The sequence below is a fragment of the Ziziphus jujuba genome, chromosome 3 (genome assembly GCF_031755915.1).
Source record: "Ziziphus jujuba cultivar Dongzao chromosome 3, ASM3175591v1".
NCBI classification, from domain to species: domain Eukaryota; kingdom Viridiplantae; phylum Streptophyta; class Magnoliopsida; order Rosales; family Rhamnaceae; genus Ziziphus; species Ziziphus jujuba.
Window position 1 is genome coordinate 21,858,890 of NC_083381.1, and position 21,015 is coordinate 21,879,904.

Below are 21,015 nucleotides of genomic sequence, written 5' to 3' on the forward strand. Positions count from 1 at the left end.
AACCCATGAGAGTACGATCCTTTCTAGAAAACGCGGCAAAACCCTTTTGGATCGAAAATGAAAACTTGTAGTCATGACCAAGGTTAGCAAGTAGATTTCAGCGACCTTGTTGCATTCTCAAACTACCAAGTATCTAGAAATATACATTTTGTAAAAAAGATATATTTGCAGTCAATAATGAGACTAAAGCATGAATGGTTGGAATGTAGGTTTTTTCCTAAAATAACTGTTCCAGAACCAGTCTTGACCTGCTTGTTTTTGGAACTCCCTCTTTTGGTTAACCATGAAGTATGGAAAATCGTTTTACTACAACCAGAAAACCATTAGCTTTACCAATATTCGACTGAAAAATGGAATCCACTGACCCTATGCCCATTGAACACTCAACCAGCTCTTAGTCCATTAAGAAAATAGCAATTTGGTATTTAATTCACCTGTTCCTATGGCCATTGAACATTCAACCAGCATCCAAGACCATTAGGAAAATAGCAATTTCTTTGAGATTTTCTTATCTGCCTTTTGATTATTACGAAGAACCGAATTTGCTAACGGGAGTTGATGAGATGCTGTTGTAGGTACCACTAGTAAATATGAAATATGGTCACTGTCATCAAAACCCACCAATGTTTTCCTTCTTTAAACCCGAATTGTAGCATAAAAAAAGGTTTTTGTTTGGTTGCTGAGAAGGAAAAGAAAATGACACTGTTTCAGAACTAGGAGAGGTGTGAGTTAGGTTCTACTTCTAAGATGGTATATCCCACACGAGTTGCACGAACTGGATGGACGTATAAAAGAATGTCCTGATCATTTGTCACCTTAAAATGCTCCAAATTGTTGAGAGAACTGTTTCTTGTTACCAAATAGTTTTACAATACATCAACTGTCATTTTTTTTTTTTTTTTTTTTTTTTTTTTTTTTTTTTAACTTATCTCTAATTGGACAAATGAAGTCAGAGAATAGCATATTCACCATTTGAATCCATGGTACAGACGGAACATGACCTAATTCTATCCAAGTTAAGAAAAACATGAAGAGAAATAACAAAATGAGAAACTAAAGTAAATAGTGGAACATGGTTGGATCTTCATGGTAATTTTAAACCCAATCTACGTATAAAAAAACTGCACCATATATATACACTTCTTATTGGGCATTTGTGATTTTGATGGGTTAGTAATTAGTATTACCATGCTCTATAAAAAATCCAACTAGAGAAGAACTACCTTGTGTAGGAAAAGAATTTTCCTACTCAATACTAACTTTAGGATCTTGCATAGCAAATTCAATCAGAACCATCTAAATAATATTTAGCAGCCAGATTAGTGATTTTAGTGCCCTATGGAGAATCCTTGAGATTTTGCAACAATCTGTGCAAAACGAATATCACATGCTTTCTTTCTGTAGGCTGAGTCCATAGTAGTTCAAGAACTTCTGGAGGGTAAACTGGAGCAGGCTGAGCAATCCACTGTTTGATATCTAACTTCAATCACAATAGCAGCAACATTAGAGAACGCTTTGACAAATAATCTACACAGATTATTGATAAGATTCATTTTACCTGTTCAGAATATTCATCATATTTGGCCATTCAGCTATCTTAAAACGCACATCTACTATGTATTTCTGGCTAAAGAATACATTCTTCACTTGCCCATAAGAATTGCATATCTTTCTGACATGTCTACTTTTATTTGAGGAGTCAAAGTTCAAAATCCTTACAACAGTTGTTCTGGGCACATCAATTCTGAAGGTTGATAACTTCCTTCCTTGAATTGTATGTTTTGCTGGGGCCTTATCTTAGGCTTCTTCTGTCTGCAAGGAGGCATCTTCCAAGCACAAATATATGAATGATGGTCAACGACATTCAGCAACAACTTAATAATAGGGAGAATTTCGTTCAAACTTCAAACCACACTGAATGGAGATTCTGGCTCAAAACATTGAAAACCCTTAGAGAAAGTTGTCATTTGATAATATGATGCACTATAACTAATGAGTGTAACCAAAGTTAAAAGAAGTCTCACCTCAAACTCCACGTAAGCAACAGAGCTTGATGAACCAAAGGAAAAACCAGATATGCCATTCCCACAGAAGCCAAGAGCTTCTTTAAGCTGATCTGAGCTTATGTCACTGCTCAACTCTTTAATCATGACTGTTCGGGTGGGATTCTTCATTAGTTAAACAGGAACATTAGGGTCACCAATCAGGTTAGGAATAGAGATCCTTTTAGGCACATCTTCCAAACAAGTTGGCAACATTAGGACATCTCTTTTTCCTATTGTCAGATCAGTTTTCATGAGCGCTTTATGCAATGCTTCCCTGGTCTGCAATAAAACCACAGGTTAGTTTGGAAGATTGTCAGGTGGTCAAATTGGAATGATTATTGTGATTCAATGCACAAACTTTCCTAACTGCAACTCAAATATTAAGTGTGATCGACTTTTTTTCCAAAATATGGGGTCATAAGAAGTAGGAAATAGAAACAAAGAAGAAGAGAGTACAAAGCTCTTTCTCACCTTCTTCTAAGTTTAGATCCACAAAACAAAAAAGTTACATCTAAATGTGTATTCATATATATAAATAATAAATAAAAAAACAAACTTAAAACATGAATTTGTGAAGAGTACAAACTGGAAACTGGAAGACCACTTGAAACTTAAAATGAGGATGCTTGCCAATGAATACTTGCCTTAAAGTAAACTTAAGCATCTTTAAAGATGCTTCCTTTGATTGAGGAAAGTAACTGTCTCTTCATGATAGGTCCACAATCCTCAAAAGCATAACGAATGTCACTATGATCAACATTTTCATTCAAAAATCTAATCAATAATTTGTTTAGTTTAGATCCGTTTTTCAACTGATCCATTCATATCTAAGCCTTCTTTCGCAATTGAAATATGGAACTTGGGGCTTGCTTCAGACTTTTTGTGATCATGAGCAATCTCTAAAACACTAGCAACGCTCCTAGTCATAGAGCCTGTAAGTATCATGGAAGGGGTTCCTCTATGTGATTGTTCATCACTACTACTCAATTTGTTACTCTTCTTGCCCATTACATGACCCCTTAATACTTTTAAACTATTTTTAGTATAACTTTCATGAGAATTAGCCACCTTTTTAGCTGGCCACTTGTAGCAACTTGAACAGCATTGTTGGAGCGGATACAGTTGTGAGATGTAAAAGTTGATGGTTTTCCACATGACACCTGAATGCAGGAAACTAAACCTCCGATTCCAATTCTATTTCCTGTATCTTCACCTGAAGGCTTACTTGAAGTTCCCATGAAGCGATTTGGAGTTGCCAGCATACTGGTCTTCTCACTGGCAACTCTTTTAGCTATTTGATCTTTTATTTTCCTCACATATTGGTCTGCCAAGCCATTAGCCATGCATGACCCATCCGATGATGTGTGCACATTACAAACATCAGAGCCTTCATCTAGTGTTTGAACAGAAGGTACAGTTTTCTTGTCAATTTTCTGGTTCCCATGTTTGGCAAAAAATCCATCTGCAGCATCTTTGGGCAATCTTGTAGAAGCTTTCACCTGGTGACTTAAATGTTAAACAAGATTGATGAAACTTTGCTTCTTCATGCTGCTTCTGCTCATTTAGATGGTTGACTCCTGATTGATCCATATTCTGAGGATCTTTTCCTTTGTACATAAGAAGATGCACTAACTGGAACACATTTCTCATCGCTGAGAGAATCCACAAGGACCTCTGATGATTGAGCTATACTCTGACTTTTGCCAAGCTTACTATCCTTTGGATCAGTATGCACCTTACCAATTCCAGCAGCAACTTCATTGACCAAATACTCGTCCATCAAATGTGATCCCATGTTTGAGTTATTTTCCTGACTTTTAGAAAAAAGTACAGCTTTTGAGGATTCAAAACCTTTTGATAACCCAGGTTTGTTGCTGCCCATGTCCTTGTGTGTCTCAACAAGCTCAGAAGTTATAACCACATCAGTAGAGTTTCACCCGACAACGTCAGAGTTTTTAGTTGTTGACATATTCTTCTTTGCAACTATACGAGTCCAGTATTTCCAGTTTTGCCTCTGAAGGATTAGTACTATGATTTTTACCACCAATTTCATTATGTTGACTATCCAATAACATATTAACCTGAGATTCTGTCTTATCAGCAGCCAAGTAAGTTCTTTCACCAATGGCTTCACTCTGAAACTGACTTCCCAGAATCTTTGCCTTCAGAGTACTAAGAAGTCCACTCAAATTGTTCCATGATCACCCCACTTTGTTTTCGCTGCATGTTGATTCCAAGAATCCTAAATGCGTTTTCATATAACTATACATTTGTCGTTTAGAATATGAATTTAAGAACTATAACAGTCAGTTAGCTCCAATTATCAACCCTCTCCCACCCCAACAAACAACAAAAAATCCCGAGAATGATAACAATGAGCAGCTGTTGCTGCAATAGCACATTTATTTACTTTTTCTCCTTTAATTACTTAAGCTGGTCTATTACTCAGAGTTTTCTACAAGCTCTAGGCAAAACTATATCAAATAAAAATAAGACAATACAACTATAAACTCTAGAGCACAGGGAAATATATATATATATATATATGAATATAACAAGAACATACACACACACACACACACACGGATTCCCAAGCTTCTTTGTTACACTGTGAGACAAACCAGTCAGATACATCGAAGAGGGTGTATGATTTGCAGGTTCAGGTCCCAAATAACAAAAAGCATTCACAAAGTATATAAAACAAACATGAAAAATAACAACAACTAGAAGCTGAAACAAAAAATGGAGTTGCAGGGTCCACTTTTTCCTGTCTGCCTCCACGGATTTAGCCTCTTGATCACTCGCTGCCTCCGACCTTGTTGATTTGGAAAGCCCTGAAAGGGTATTTCTCGTTGTTATCATCAAAAGTGACAAAAACCATAAATGTTTTCCTTCCTTTAACACCAATTGTTGCATTAAAAAAAAAGGTTTTCTTTTTCTTCTTCTTGAAATGGGTTTTACCTCTTCTGTGGATGTGAGGAAGACGAAGTGGCGGTTTCAGAAAAAGGAGACGAGAGAAAGCCATTTTGCCTCTCATTCTTTCCCCTCTTTGCCCATAGTGGGAAAAAAGGAATGAAGAGGGCTTAAAGGAGGTTTAAGGAAAATTTTGATTTTGTTTTCTGCTTCTTCTTTCTAATTTTTACTTTTGGGTACCATGATTGTGACAAAGCTGGGGCGTGGAGCTCCATTGAAATGGGAAAAGTTAGTGGTATATTTTATTATATTTTATTTTTTTAAGTTCAATTAAACAAATGATAGAATGATTTCTTTTTTTTTTTTGTTTTGGTTTGTTTATTGAAAATTAGTAGTTATTCTTCTAAACAGAAAATTATTATTTTTGAAAATTTTATTTTATTGAATCATTGTTGACATTTTGTTTTCTTTTCTTTTAGACAATATATGAAATTTGTATTGTTAAATATTTTCATGTTGTTCAATGTCATTGAAGAATTATGACTTATAAATTCGATTCAATGATTTTATGATTTTCTTTTTCCTGTGTACGTCTATTTCATTAATTGGGAATTGCCATAAACTAAAAAAAAATAGAACTAAGAGACTTTTCTGTATGGAAATTAGAAGAATGTTATGGGAAAAGAAATAAATAAAAACACCAAAAAAAGTGTCATGCATGCGTCATAACAGTGCTTTGCAGAAAAAATTAGCATTAAAAGAAAAATCACCAACCACCCATATATCTATATATATATATTCTTTTATTTTTAAATATTTCTTTATTTATTTGAGTGGAAAAAAAAAATTAATTATGAAAAGAACAAAGTTTCTACCATGTTATCTCTCCTACCATATCAGTCTTTGTCAAAAATAGCTTCCAACAACATCTATAAATTGTGTGTTTCCAATTTGCAATAGTTCTTCTCCAATCACAAAAAGAGAGAAGAAGAAGAAGAAGAAGAATTTTCGTAGTCCTAAACATTCTGGTCGTTTTGCAGTGTAAGAAATTTAGAAAAGTTGTTCAAAGGTGTTAGTTGACTGGGAAGATTGGAATGGAAGACTTGTAAGTGATTCCCATTTTGTACTCATGAAGAAAAGTTTTTACGAATCAAAGTCATTTATTTTGTGTAAGAGATTTGTTGAATTTAATTAATGTTTTAGCCAAACCTTTTTAAAGCTAATTAATTTACCCCAACTTCTAGATTCACCATAAATCAATCTTTTTGAAAATTTGTGCACTAGTCTTGAGAGAATGTATTAACTTTCTAGTTTGAAATTAAACTTGCTAGGATATTCAAAGTTTCAAACTACTTGAGAAAAAATGAAGCTTCAAAGATTTAACATATAGACTACCCAAAAAACAAAAATAAAAAAAACGAAATTAAAAATTCTTCTAGAGTATATATCTGTCGCATCTTGTTGATGGAAAATTCCTATTATTTCAATGTAACAACCATTATAAAGATTTTCCACATATGATGCACTCCACAAATGAGTTTAAATATGGTGGACGAAATTGAAATGTGTTTTTTATTTTAAAAAAAAAATTATTATTATTTTTTAAAAAAAAAAAACTATGCATTATGGTTATGCATGGATATTGTAACTATGGCAATCAATTTCCATTGGAATAGGTTGGTGACAAGACAGCCATTTTCTCTAGTAAAGCTTCATAGTTGAAATCCCATCACAGTAAATCCAAATAATGCAGGTGGTGAAGACATCAATTTCGATTTTTGTAGTATGGTAATTTTTAAGTTGTTTTCAACATGGTTATTTTTTTTTTCCCCTAAATAAATATTAATTCAAACCCAATATACAAATTATTTTTTTTGGTAAAACACAATATATAAATTTAAAAATGATGAACTTTTTGAACAAAATGGATTCACCCCCAACAAAGGGGCATTTTTTTCATTTACATATTTAGATTTGTTGACCGATATAATTGAATTTTGGATTATAATAAAATTTAATTCAATTAGTATATTGTCCCAAAAAAAATATATATATATGTTGGACCACAGTTTGCTGATTAATTTATTTTGTTGACCAAGTTAATCATCCAGTTAGGCTTTCACACCTTCATTTTCAAGACAAAGTGACATTACTTTGCAAAATTGTCCAAAACTAGAATAATAAAAGTTGGTTATTAATCACTTCAAATGTTTATAATAGGAATATTATCATATGAAGTCCCTGAACTGTATATGTTTTGTGACGTATTTTCAAAGTAATCCCTACGAGCGTGTCAAAGTCTAAAGAAACCATTTTGAGGTTTCTTTCAATTTAGTTTGGTTTTTGTCATTTAGTTTTAGCAGAAATCCATAAAACGCGTATAAATTTCTACATTTGTAGTATTAGTTGACTATAGAGGAAAAAATCCCACAAAAAAAGCCACTTTCTTTTTAAAGCTCAGAAAAATATGGATGAGGGATTTTGTTTTATATATATATTTTCTTATCACAATTTTCCATTTTGATTTTTGAAAAAAGACTCACTGATGGATTAGTTTACCGGCCATAACAAAAAAGCAGAAAACTGAGCGTTACATATTTTTAATTCTCTCCCATACAGATAATTAAAGCTAATAAAAATTTTCCTTTCAAGGTTTAATGCTATTAAGTGTTAACCCCAAAAATACAACACATAAAATAGAAAAGAAGTCTACACCATGTTTAGACTCCTTTTTGACTTTAAAATCTCTTGGAATTTATAAACCCCAACCATAAACAACAAAGCTTTTAATTTCAAAAACCTTTGTTTTCTCCTCCAGAACACAGATAAATTCATCTGAGTTTTCTTTTTACAAAAATTTCAGAGGCAGAACATGGGTCTCAAGGATCTTCATCACAAGCTCAAGGTAATTAATTATATTATCATCACCCTTCTTTTCCATTTCCCATTTTTTCTATTTTCTGTTTGGTTGATCAGAAAATTTTGGTTAATGGGTTTTCTGAGATATGTTTGATAACTATATAGTTGTGATTCTGAATATAAAATGGTGAGGAAAAAGGGAAAACAAATTGTTCATTTCATCCTGTAACTTTTTTCACAAGAAAAGTTTATGAATTTCTTGAAATGAACATGGAAACTTGACTTGTTTTTTAGGGTATAGTAAACTGAGAATCTAGAAGTTGATTGATGTTATCAGCAGGGTTTGGGGCTGAGAAAGCTCTTGGTGGGAGATATAGGAAGGGATAAGAAAGAAGGTGCCATTACAAAGAACGCTTCATGGATGATACCAATATCACATGGATATCATGTGGTGGAGAGACATAAGTCGTTTAGCGGTGGTCTTGATGACTCGGACTGTGACTCAGTTGTGGTTCAGAGGGAGCAAATTGAAGAGATTGAGTTGTGGTTTTTTGGACTTTTCGATGCTCTAGTTGGTGACCGAGTCACCAAGTACTTGCAGTCACACTTGTTTGGTAGGAAAATGAAAGAGGTAAAAACTTCCTCATTTAAAGCCTGCTTAGTTATTCAATGTGAATAAAGGAAAAATTAGTATGCATTAACAAGTTTCTTTACCTGCCATGATTTATTGATTTGTCAAATTGAGAAATGTTAGCATATAGAACTTTAGAAAAATGTTATTAAATTTAAACCAAGAAAAAAAAAAATGGATTCCATTTTTTTTTTTTTTTTTTAATAGCACTAGAAAAATCATTTAGAATCAGAAATGTGTTTGAATATACATATATTGGAATGCAGTCCCGGATAGGAAGAAAAAGCAAAGAAACAATGAGAAAGGCATATCTTCGAGCTAAGGCAAAGATCAGAGACACCCAGGAAGCAGAGGAGACAAAGACAGTATTGGGTTCAGTTTCTGCGATGGTCATCAATGGAGAAAAGCTTGTTATAGCTAACATGGGAGACTATAGAGCTGTGGTTTGCAAAGATGGTATTGCTCATCAACTTGGTAGCAAAAACCTGCAATCAGCTAAAAGACATTGGTCTCGCAGACTCATTTCGGGTATGGAACACAAATCTTAAAACTATTTTTTTTTCATTATTATTATTATTTTTGTTTTGGAAAACCCATTTCAGTCCCGGAATTTTCTAAAAATATTTCAGAATATTTTTTTTTTCTTTTTTTCCATATTTTTGATTTTCAAATAATGGGTTCTGAACATGTACAAAAACAGTGAGGATATTACCAAGGAAATCAAACAATGGAGGAAGCCCATCAAAAGGCTCTGAACTTCTTGTTGGTGCTGAGAGGATTGATTCTGATACAGAGTTCGTTATCTTAGCAAGCAATGGCATATGGGAGGTAATAATAAAATTAATAGCATTTCTATTTTATTTTATTTGCTGAAATGATAAACCAAAATTGTGACATGGGTTTTGTTTACTCAGGTGATGAAGAATCAAGAGGCTGTGAATCTCATAAGGCACATTGAGGACCCACAAGAAGCTGCTGAGTGCTTGGCAAAAGAGAGTTTGACTAGAATGAGCAAAAGCAATATTTCTTGTTTGGTCATTAGATTTGACTAACATGTCCAAAATTCCACTAATTATCATTTGTTTTCTCAGACAGAGGGTTTTATTATTGTTATTATTAGTGTTTTCTTTTTTTCTTTTTTTTTTTTTTTAATTGGTCATATGAATTAGAGTCGGTAGAGTTGGGTGTTCATATTTTCGTCTCTCTTTTACTGCTCTGAAGTGAATGAGACACCAACTAGGCTCACCGTGAGTTTCTCCTCCAGCTTTTATATTAGTGTGGTTACATACGCAAAGCAAAAGGTTAAGGATTACTCAAATGGGGGATTTGACAAATATAATCTGGAGATGAATGCTTTACTCCATCCACATTTTACCTAAAAAAATACCTTTTCTCCCCATAATCAGAACCACATGATTATCCCAACAATTTCCTTTCAAACTGGCATAGGATCAGTGCATTATGGACAGTTTATTCCTATGGTTACTAAATCCACATCATTCATTTGAGACCAATCACCAAAAAAACTAAAATCGGAATAAGTTGAAACTTCCTTTCAAAGAATTTCCAGTTAGTCTGAATTTCGGTTCTTAAACATCACTAAAAGTTCCAAATGAAATGATGATGTAACAAAACCGTTACAAGGCAAACAAAAGTGGACATTTCATGGCATCAGTGCAAATTTGAAGTACATATTCATTCTTTGAGGTTGCTGACTACTGCCTAGTGACTTGCCATGGAAAGAATTAGGGGTACTGGAACATTTCCTCAAAGATTTCACATCGTCTTATTATTACAAAAAGAATGAAATGTGCATTCTCAAATGAGTGAGATCCGCTGAATGGAGAAAAAAATTTCCCTTTTGATATGAAACCCAAGAACCCATGATTTTTCCTGTGGTTTCTTCTAAATTATGTGGCAAGAACAGATTCTGTCCGGTTAATATAGTTAAGGTATAGAGCCACAAACTAATTCAGCATACAAGCATTAATGAAGGTAAAATGTATATATATATTTAAAAAAAAAAAAAAAAAAAAAAAAAAAAAGCTCTATACAACAACAATTTGACATTTTGTGTTTTTTCAAAAATAAGAAAATTACAAAAACAAAGTGAATTAAATAAAGTATGATAATTTACTTCTGACCAAAATGTTGGAGAAAGAAGAAAAGCTAGCCACTTTCTCACCTTCAAATGTAAAAGTATCCGCATCATGCCGTTGGAAGCTTCTTGTCACTATTCTTACTCCGGAATGGTGACAATAAGGAGAAATGGCGAGAAGCTGTAGCCAAATAATGAATAAATGATGTTTATGGACAGCCAAGAAAGGAAAAAGATGATAGAAACATGATGAAGATATGCGAAAACTTACGCTTTTGTGGAGTAGCACTTGCTGTGGGAGTTTCATCCCGAGAAATTAGATTCTTCAATGTATGAACTGATGATGACAACCACAAACAAAAAGTTAGCTTGTGTAATCTTAGTTTATCATGAAGCACCAGTAGAAACTTCCTAATGACATTAAAATTTAGATTTCAAAATTGTATCTTTACAGTCAGTGACATGACACCTTTGTAGATATATTAGAACTTCATAATCACTTCTTAGTCAATGCTCACATATCTGACTCATAAATCAGAGGATAGATAGAGTAAAGTGGATATGGATGTAAAAATATCGTTCCAAACATCACAAGAAAATGAGATATCCTCTTTGTTTTTTCCATTAGCACTTAAACATAAATTATACAAAGCATTAAGCATCAAATAAGGGTTGTGCTAGGACTTGGCACTTCGATGGTAAAATAGAATAATCTGGCCCATCTATCAAAATCAGAAATACTCTTTTACACGAACATGTAAAAGAATATGTATTTCTACTTTTTATAATTTTGCTCCCACCATTCCAAACTTGTAAGGCACATGATATTCACTAGGCATTGCAAATCTATGAGGATAACATTTCAAAAGATAGATATGCTAGTTCAGGTCATAACTACTATCCCACCATATGCAGGGGAATTTAAGTACAGCATATAACACTAATAGCATACATATAAATCTTTTTCATAATAGAAACCCTAGTTATTAGATACTTGATAACTTTGATTAATGTTATTGCAAAACTTATGTAATGTTTGGTAGACTTGGAAATTATGACTGTTACCAACTTTCGTTGTCATTGTTTAACAAAGACTGATAGTAACAGAGCATATGCAGAGTTATACCTTCATCTGAAGCAGCAGTAGCTATCCCATTATCATCTGCCTCGGAACCATTGATGCTGATATTGTCTGATTCAGCATTATATTCACCTGCACCTGAACTATGATTCTTTCTTCCAAACTTTAACAGCCGTCTAAATCCTTTTGATGATTCCTTTACCTGGGGCTTCTCCAAGGTTTCTGGAATCTTTTCCAGCTTCAGGTTCCTAGATTCAAATACATGCGCTTTACCAGACACTGAACTGGTTGCCATACTCTCTAGGTTTACAGGGGGTGCTTTGCCATACTCTGTGTTTTTAGTACATGGATCTTCCAATGAAGAAACCCGAGCATAAGGGGCTTGATATGGTTTTTCAGCAACACCAATGCTTGTTGAGTTTGGCGGTTCCTTCCCTGCATCACCCCTAGCGTCCTACCATTTAAGTTGTTTTATCAATATTAGAACAGCAAGAAACAATTTCATCACTGCCAATGGAAACCTAGAATAGAATTGCAAGATAATGCTATTTTATGTTGATGGAGAAAACATAATTAATCAAACAATGGCAGTAAGCAAGCAAATCAATTGCTTGCAATTTTCTATTACTGTTACCTACTTTAACTACAAAGTAGGACTGCAGTAATACCAAGGTTGACGTATTACGTGTACCACAATACATTAACAATAATTGCAGCACTCGAACCTATAAATCATCAGATGTTCTAGATGCACATCACATCTGTTATGATTAATATACATCAAACAAATCTAGCCCGTGAAAAATTGTCAGGGAAAGCCAATCATTCACCTTTGCAGTCAGATCAGATCAAAAATAGATTAATAGCGGTCAAAGCTTATAGTAAGATCTGAATAACCATACCTTATAGGAACTAATTTGCTTTGGTAATTGGTGTTCAGTAGGTTCTTCATCAGCAGTGTCCATGGAAAGTGGAGAAACTGGTGCACGAATGGCAGCATAATCTGAAACTGTAACAGTTTTATCACTGGTTTTCAAATTATCAAACTTTCCCTTCTGTATGCTCGAATTTTCTTCAGATGCATGTATGACAGGAATGGAAGGTTTCTCACGTTCGAGCATCACAACAGTCTTTTCAATTATTGGATTGTCATCAACATCACTATGGGCTGAAAATTTCTCACCATTCTTACTCGGTTCACCACCTTCAGATGTTACAGAAGACTTATTTCCAGTACCCTTTTGTGACGTTTCTTTTGCTGTTGATTTGCTCTGCACAGTATCAGGTCCTTTGGATGTTCTGATTTTCAGCTCCGGAAGGGTAGCTGCCTTGGTTCTATCATAATTCACTATTGCAGATATTTTTTTGATCTCAGGGCCATCAGATACTTTTGTTTTTGACACTGATTCAGCACTTCGCTGCTTCACTGAAGAGACATGATGACTGCTATTCATTTTAGGCTCCGATAATCTTCTAATCCGTGCCATAGATGCCTTTGTATCACCAGCATTCTCTTTCTTGGCCTCAGACAGGGAAGACACCGACTGGCTTAACCTATTTCCAGCAGACTGGCTTCCTGTTTTTAATTTACTATGTTTGGTCTTCTGCAAATCATTGGGTCCCAAAGAAGCAGCTCTAACAGGATACCTTTGCAGAGGTGAAGTTGACCCTGGTTCTGAATCACTGAACTTTGAACCTTTGTGAGAGCTAGGTGGAGTCTTTGTTGGAATTTGTTTCCTAGTCAGCTGCGAGGATTGTGATGATTGAGCAGAAATGGAGCTGCCTCTTGCAGCAATTCTCTTTTGCCTCTCCATCTTCAGAGCTTCTAACCGTTTTATCTCTTCCTCTTCCTGAAAAGACAAGAAAAGTTATGCACCAATTCTATGCAGAATCTCTTACTTAACTACCAATACGAGATGGGCAGATATCATGTAGTAAAGGGCACAGACAGCGACAATGCATATAGTGTTCTTGCTCTTCCTTAGCCAAGATTTATTGAAAAAGGAGAGAGAGAGAATAATAAAAGAGAAGAAAGAAATTTACTGTATTATTAAGGAGTTGAATAAAAAGAATAATCAAAGAAAATGATGAACAAAGTACCCTCTCTTTCTTCATTTTCTGGAGATCAGCTTTATAGGTTCTTAGCTTATCAGCACGTGCTCGAGCTTCATCCAAAGGACTCAACTTTGAAGGCTTTCCTTTCCTTATTGGCCCTACATTCTTCTTCTCTGGCGTTGGTTTTGACCTAAGGTCCTTGCTTGATTTCTTAGCCCCTTGCTTGATGTCAGTCACCACCTCCTTATTTTTCTTGTTCAGTGAAGCACCATCTTTAGTTTGAACTTGCATTTCATAATCCAAAGCAGGATCATAGCCAGTTGCTCCTCTTTCTGCCCCACGTTCAGGCATCAAACTCAATTCATCTGGCTCATAATTGACTTGGCTCCCAACCCGATTAGACAAGTTTTCTGCTTTCTGCATGGCTGATTCAGAGTCCATGTCAATAGCATTTCTGTAATCATTTCCAGTTTGATATAGTGAAGTTGACCTTAATGAAACTACATAGGAATCATCATCCATATTATGGGATGCTCTCCTATCTGTACTATTGGTTTCACGTCCAAATCCATTGACAGCCAAATGATCTGGAGAACTTGTAAACCCTGAATGGTTTTCTTGTCTATGAATCACAAAATCATCACCTGTGGACCTTTGATATCCCACTCTTCTGCCATCTATTTCTGTATACTGTAAATCCAATTCACCATCCCTGGTCCTCCCACCATCACCTAACTGATGCCCTCCCTTAGAAATCAATGATTCATCAGTTGTTTGCATGCGAGTAATTTTTCCACTTAAGTTATGTATATCTGCTACACTACCTGTTTGAGTTTCACCCTTATCTTGTCCACCAAAAGTAATAGGATCATCACCCCCCATATTTTGTCTCCTTTTCAACTGAGCCTTCTTTTCCATGGCAAACATGGCTTCATCAACACCGTGTTTATCTTCGTCGGCATCTTTAAGTAAGAAATTCTGAAATGCTTGCCAATGTCCACCATCTGCCTCCCCAAATGTCATTTCTTCTTTACCAGAAGACTTCGAATGATTTCCATTTCTTTTGGAGGATCTAAGAGAGTTCTTATGTTTTCTCTCTGAAGAACTGACATGTAAGCCTTCACCTTCCTCATCAGTTTGAGATTCAGAAGCTGATTGTGATTCAGTATCTGAAGAGTCCTGTCCCTTTGAAGTGATGTAATTAATGTTTCGAATGACAACCATGCCTGCTTGTTTTTTACTTGACCGGCCAGCCTTCTTCTGTGATTCTCGACTTTGCAAAGTTTCCTTCTCTGACTCTGCATCATCTGACGATCTTGTTCTGGGAACATCCATGTCCCATGTTTCGGATTCAATATTGCTTTTACTACTGTCCATTGAATGCCTTCTTTGTCTGATCCTTTGACCTGGATTTACACTAGGATCCTCAACAGGTAGATAAGGTGGCTGAAAATATGGGCTAGCTCCTGGGTAGTTCTTATAGTAAGGCATGCCTTGCATGGGATATGGTTGATAAACTGGCAACATGCCAGGAGGAGAATGCATTGGCCAGGGAGGGTACATCTGATGTGGAAACTGGCCTTGAAAGTATTCTTGGTGGCCTAGTGGTGGTTGGTTATCCATAGGAGACTTTTCACCTGGTAGAAGAGCAGACATAACATTTGCAACTAAATGTTCCTAAAATAGATACAAAAAAAGATAGTACTGCAAATTACATTTATAAGTAGTTGTGGAACAACATCAAAATATTTTTATCCAACAGGGCCATTCAAGTATTTCAAGATGCATACTTCTTATAGAACTTTCAGGCCTTAATACCTCTCTCTAGGTTCGTTTAAAGCATTATGACTTTTCATGTTGATGTTGAAAGCTGACATGTGCATTATAAATAAACTATGACACTAAAATACTTTCAGCAAAGACAGAACAGAAATAACGTTTTTTGGGAAAGAGAAACTAAATGATAGTTATGATAGTAAAAACCCTAGAAAGGATTGGAATAGCAGTTCTGCTCCTTAGGAGGCTCCAAAATGATCACTTGGATCAGGATTTTAAGACTAAAGATTACACCACCTCTAATAGATTGGCCTCATCCTTTGGGCGGCAGTGTATCTATTTTAGATCTTACTGGGTGTGACAGTATATCAGGCAATTAGCAAAGACATGAGCCCTATTGTCTAAGTCACGAAGGATCCAGAGGCCATTGCACTAAACCAAAGTATCAGCATCTTATTTTTCCTAAATGGAAATCAGATTCATCACATGATCAGTAAACTGTGAGTTCAGAATAAAAGATAACCATTGGAACTTTCTTTATTTCTCTGAACTGCAGCTGGTAATTTAACATGTTACTCATGGAATCAATGCAGCATGCAGTTCTATTATGACTTACATGAGGAGAGTAATGACAATAAGTTAAGCTGGCAATTTTTGGAAAACTTATTATTTGTGCTCTTACTTGCACTAGTGACACCACTTGATTTTCCATTATTTTCTGATGCCAACTCAGTATGGGATTCGTTGGCCACACTAGAAAGAATAATTCCTGATGCATTCATGGCAGAGAAGTCAGGTCGGCTAGACATTGCTTCAGCTGCCTCAATTTCAAGCCACTGCCCAGTTTCATGCTTTTTCTTCCACAAGTCCTTAAATCTTATACAAGCATCCCTGTTACATTAATAAAATTAATACTAGGATGAGAGATACTGTAGCAAGATACCGGTCAACATGTGAAAATGATCAACATCTTTAAAAAAATAGCATCAAATGGACCAGAAAAAAGAGAATCTACTTACTTCAAGCGTGAGGCTCCAAAGCATTCAGAAAATGACATCAATGGGGACATATTATCAATGTCAAAACCAGCTGCTACAGCACGGGCAAAAGCCATGCCTTGCTCTTTCTGAAGCACAGTTTTGCGAGTTTCCAGGACTTTTAGAAGCTGAACTCTAGAAGAGATACAAAATAATAGATAAATGACACACAATTTATTTACTGGGGCAGTTTAAATATACAAGTAGAATGTAGCAGTAATAATGAGGAAACTTTGAAACATGATGTTTCTTAACTTCACATAGGCAATGCTTACTTATAACTAATTAGTTAATAATTTAACATTGAACACTGGGAAGCAATTGCTAAATGTGAACCAAGCATATACAAAAGAAGGAAACTTCCCCAACCATGGCCTGCCTCTTTGGCATGGTATTTAAAGGACTTGGTTTGAATGGAAGAAATAAAATATCTCTGCAAAAAAGGGACTTGATTTCTAAATTTGTTCTCATGTGTGTGTATGTACATGCGTTTAGAGTTTGCAAATCACTAAAATGCATATGCATGTGTTTATGAACATTGGCTTCTTAATCAGGTTATAATGGTACATCTGATTATTACATAGAGATTCTTTTTGGCATCCCTTGTTCACTTACCATAGACAAAAGATTGGAGGAAATTAAAGCTGGTGAGGTTTCAAACAGTCACCTGACATTGTTAGCAATCATATGTATGATAGAACACAAGAGAAACAGCTGCATCATCAATCTAGTGCCATGTCATTTGAAGAATTAAACATGGTATTATTAGGTCATTCACAAGACCATTATCAGAAGGATATTATTTTAAAAGAGTAAGTCTCACGTAGAGCTATCTCTAAGGTGGTAGTTTGTATTAGTTAAGGATAACTCATGACTGTTGTAATGTATTACACTTTCCTTCGTTAAATACTTATATAGCACCTGTACCAAAATGTCATGATAAAAAAACAGTTGAGTTAACACATAGTGTTTCAGTTCTTTCTCAAAGTTCATCATGGAATGATTGGAGGAGTTGAGTTTGATAAAGATAAGGCAGGAATATTGATGGAATGATTGGATGGTAAGTCTAGGTTCAATTCAATTGAGACACAGGACGGACTGCTCTGATACCATGATGAATTTTGAGAAAACTAAAACATTTTGTATTATTTCAACTGTATTTTTCATGGTATTTTGATAGAGGCGCTATACAAGTCTTTAAAGAAGGAAAGTATAATAGATTACAACAGTTGTGAGTTATCCTTAACTAATTCAAACTACAACCTTAGAGATAGCTCTACATGAGACTAACTCTTTTAAGATAATATCCTTTTGATAACAGTATTGTGAATGACCCAATAATACCATTTTTTTTTTTTTTTTCTTTAATTGACATGGCACTTGATTGATAATTTGGCTGCTTCTCATGTTTTATCATTATACACTTATATAGGCCCTATTAAAATTAAAATCCACAGACCTTTTTCTATCGTGATAGGAATGTCATGCAGGATTAAGCGGTTTTAACATAACAGTACGCAAGACAACTTTATATAAAAAGAAAGGCAAAGAGTGAAATAGTATCTACTTGGAATTTCCCTCTTGTGCAGTTGATCTGTTTGCTTCGGGTGGATTTCCACCAGGCTGCCAAACATCCAAAGAAACTGCAAAAGAATTAATTATTGAAAATGAAATAAAACATGCATAATGAGGATTTAGGGCCTCCTAACCTGGTACAGAACAATTGCTTTATCCTCATTTGCATCCAGTAAATGTCTGCTGCCTGTCCAACAACATTGAGGGTTTTTATAATCTAATAGAAAATTAAGCAGAAGATAGACTAAAACTTTGCATTTATTTTTTCAAACAGAAACTGTAGCACCAAAAAAAAAAAACATGGTTAACAACTAGTAAAGAGTGTCTGCCCTTACTAAGACAAGAAGGCAGCATTACCTTCAATACTTTCCACAGGTTTTGCTTGACTTTCTTCTACCTGCCACACAAGAAAAAGAACTGAAATCAAAGTTTCTACAACAAGCATGTAAATATTCTTCTGGACATAACAGAATATATTTACCGTACTAATGCCCATATCAGTGTTTCCTTGAATTGAAATTGCCTCCTCAATCTGTAATATCTCGGATTCCAAGTTATACACCCTTTCCAAAACCTCTGGAGTGCTCACAAAACGAACAAACCTACAGAAACAAAAGTATATTAGTCTAGAAAATCAATATATGGTTAAAAAGGTATGAACATGCAACAATGTTAGCAAGACAACCTGCACCAACAGTTACCCATTCCATATGTGTACATTTTGAACCATGAAGCAGAGTACACCTGGTTTTTGCTTTTGTAAGAAAAGACAAATATTTTGAATTCCGCTCTTAAATTGACAAAGCCACAAAAGTACTTTCTTATTCACTGAAGCATGCACTTTGAAAAGCATTCCCTTTTTAATTGCACTTTAAGAAGTGACGTTCTCAACTAAGTAGGGTACACTTAGACGATTCCAATTATGTGGAAAGTACTCAAAATGAGAAGCAAGCATAAGATACCAATACAAACCTTTCCACTGTACCCTTTGTGAACCACGATGCATCAGTCCCACGCTCAGGCTCAAGAGTAATTGAATATCCCCCCTTGGCCATCTGTTCTTGTGCAGTCTTCAAGTGGGCAAGAAAGGGATTCAACAACCCTGAAGCTAGTTTCTCTGTCTTTCCATTTGCAGATATCACTAAATCACACCTAAAACAATTGAAAAAATAAAATGGACGAAGTCATATTTCTTATGGTAGGATTGCAACTTTTATTAATACATCTTCATATAGCTAGTATTGATTTTCAAAGAAAGTTGAAGTCACAGAAACAAATAAGAATGCCACCAACTCCGAACTGGTCATGACAGGATCTCAGTTCAAGCCACAACACACAAACAAATGAACAAATAGTCTTGTCAACCAACAAATCCTCAAAATTTTACCAGAAAAACACCAACCATCCCAGTGAAGAACCTAAACCTGAACTTTAGCCATTGAAGAACCTACCTACCTCAAAAAACTTAGAAAATGGCAACTGAGAAAAGAAAAAGAAAGAGAAAAAGAAACCAATTCGTAATTTTGAATATTGAGAACCATAACCTTTACAAGAATTACTTAACAGCTGAAAATAAAAATTTCCAAAAAATATACCCCAAAAAAAACACAAAACGAAAACAACCAAATAAACATCAAGTACTACAATACGACAGTGCCTCAGAAGATCCAGAAACAAAATGTAAATGCACTCCCTCAGATCGTTTAGAAATTTATAAAACTTCCATCTTAGTCATTGCTGATAAAAATCCAATCTATCTACCAGAAGATCAAAAGAACGAAGTAACCCATTAAGCCAAATTAGCTGTAGAATCTATTTGATTAATTAAAAAAAAAAAAAAGTATTACCTGGTTCTGGTGGGTGTGAGCTGAAACACAGCTGAGTCGAGCTGAGTCAAAGACTTCATCTTTGAAACCGAATTGGTCAGAAAGAAAAGTTCGGCAAAGAGAGTTTTTGATCAAAATGGCAGTCAAAAGTGGGGATCAAAGACCCATTTGGAGAGAATGAAAATATGAAACCAAAATCTGTGGTAAAATGGGTTCAGAGCTTAAAGATAGAAGTTGCAGAGAAAACCCATAAAGATGAAAGCTTTAAGCTCCAGAAAACTAAAAAACAAACTTTAAGACACAGAGAAAACACAGAGAGAGACACAGAGAGAGAGTGTGTGTGGGTTCAGAAAGAGAAAGCTTTAGAGAGAGAAAGATGGGATCCAAAGAGTGTTCCACATTGGATGCCAACCCAGAAACCAGAAGTGAAAATTTCTTTGTCCAAAAAAAATAAAATATCAAAGGCGTTGAATTTCTCTTGTTCTGTAAATAACACAAATCTTGGAGGGTATTTTAAGAAAAGCGGGAAAAGTTGACAAGCGGTTCTTATGGGAAACGGACAAATATCGTATTGCAGTTGGATGATGACGTTCGAAATTCTCTGCTTTAAATTACGGAAATGCCATTGTCATTTTCAATGTGACTGTTGTGACCTCCACTCTAATTGTGTGGCAAATGGCATAACTTCAATTTTCCTTTTTTTTTTTTTTTTCCCCTCTAAATGTTTACGCAATTACATTATAAACAGATTTTAAAAAAAAATTACCCAATTCGTTTTTTTTCCCTACAATTTAGGCTTCTTTTTTTTTGGTGAATTTTAGGCTTTGTTATCTGGTTTCTATTTAGTATTATTACATACCTGTAAATATATAGTTCTAATGTACATTATTTGATTTTTTTTATTTCCAAAAGATGGAATTTGCTTTTTAGTTGATTAATCATTTTTCTTCCTAATTCTCTGATAATTAATTATTATTATATTTTTTTACCGATTCAAAAAAAATATTTTTCTTTTATTTTTCAACCCCAATAGTAAGATTTCAGCTTAGGAGTTACCCAAAATCCAATACTAAAAAGTTAAAAACTTAATAAATCATGATTTTGTTAGGATTGGAATTT

The 21,015-nt window shown here is 34.7% G+C and overlaps 3 protein-coding genes across 5 annotated transcripts; 1 reads left to right on the forward strand and 2 right to left on the reverse strand.

The window, feature by feature from the left end:
* Positions 1 to 64: 64 nt before the first annotated feature.
* On the reverse strand, positions 65 to 5,146 carry LOC112492311 (uncharacterized). Its single transcript, XM_060815406.1, is given in 8 exon segments — positions 65 to 1,488; positions 1,551 to 1,812; positions 2,025 to 2,324; positions 2,690 to 2,867; positions 2,869 to 3,157; positions 3,160 to 3,556; positions 3,607 to 3,960; positions 4,004 to 5,146. Coding segments are annotated over 8 exon segments (2,244 nt in total). The 5' UTR covers positions 4,316 to 5,146; the 3' UTR covers positions 65 to 1,336.
* A 2,392-nt stretch (positions 5,147 to 7,538) lies between these two features.
* On the forward strand, positions 7,539 to 9,639 carry LOC107422869 (putative protein phosphatase 2C-like protein 44). Of its 2 annotated transcripts, none has more exons than XM_016032375.4 (5): positions 7,539 to 7,863; positions 8,158 to 8,448; positions 8,715 to 8,976; positions 9,149 to 9,276; positions 9,363 to 9,639. In XM_016032375.4, exons 1-5 carry the CDS (start codon positions 7,831 to 7,833, stop codon positions 9,498 to 9,500), a joined length of 852 nt encoding a protein of 283 aa, XP_015887861.1. In that variant the 5' UTR covers positions 7,539 to 7,830; the 3' UTR covers positions 9,501 to 9,639. The 2 variants fall into 2 exon arrangements, with proteins under 2 accessions (XP_015887861.1, XP_015887860.1); XM_016032374.4 differs by having other exon boundaries at positions 7,540 to 7,863; positions 8,155 to 8,448.
* An 822-nt stretch (positions 9,640 to 10,461) lies between these two features.
* Positions 10,462 to 20,338, reverse strand: LOC107422877 (COP1-interacting protein 7). 2 transcript variants are annotated; one of them, XM_016032385.4, is made up of 13 exons: positions 19,918 to 20,338; positions 19,043 to 19,222; positions 18,552 to 18,672; positions 18,428 to 18,467; positions 18,205 to 18,257; positions 18,063 to 18,118; positions 16,478 to 16,630; positions 16,141 to 16,349; positions 13,728 to 15,319; positions 12,530 to 13,477; positions 11,673 to 12,081; positions 10,818 to 10,883; positions 10,462 to 10,727 (listed from the first exon to the last, which is right to left on the reverse strand). In XM_016032385.4, exons 1-13 carry the CDS (start codon positions 19,974 to 19,976, stop codon positions 10,657 to 10,659), a joined length of 3,957 nt encoding a protein of 1,318 aa, XP_015887871.3. In that variant the 5' UTR covers positions 19,977 to 20,338; the 3' UTR covers positions 10,462 to 10,656. The 2 variants fall into 2 exon arrangements, with proteins under 2 accessions (XP_015887871.3, XP_015887870.3); XM_016032384.4 differs by having other exon boundaries at positions 18,428 to 18,672.
* Positions 20,339 to 21,015: the final 677 nt, after the last annotated feature.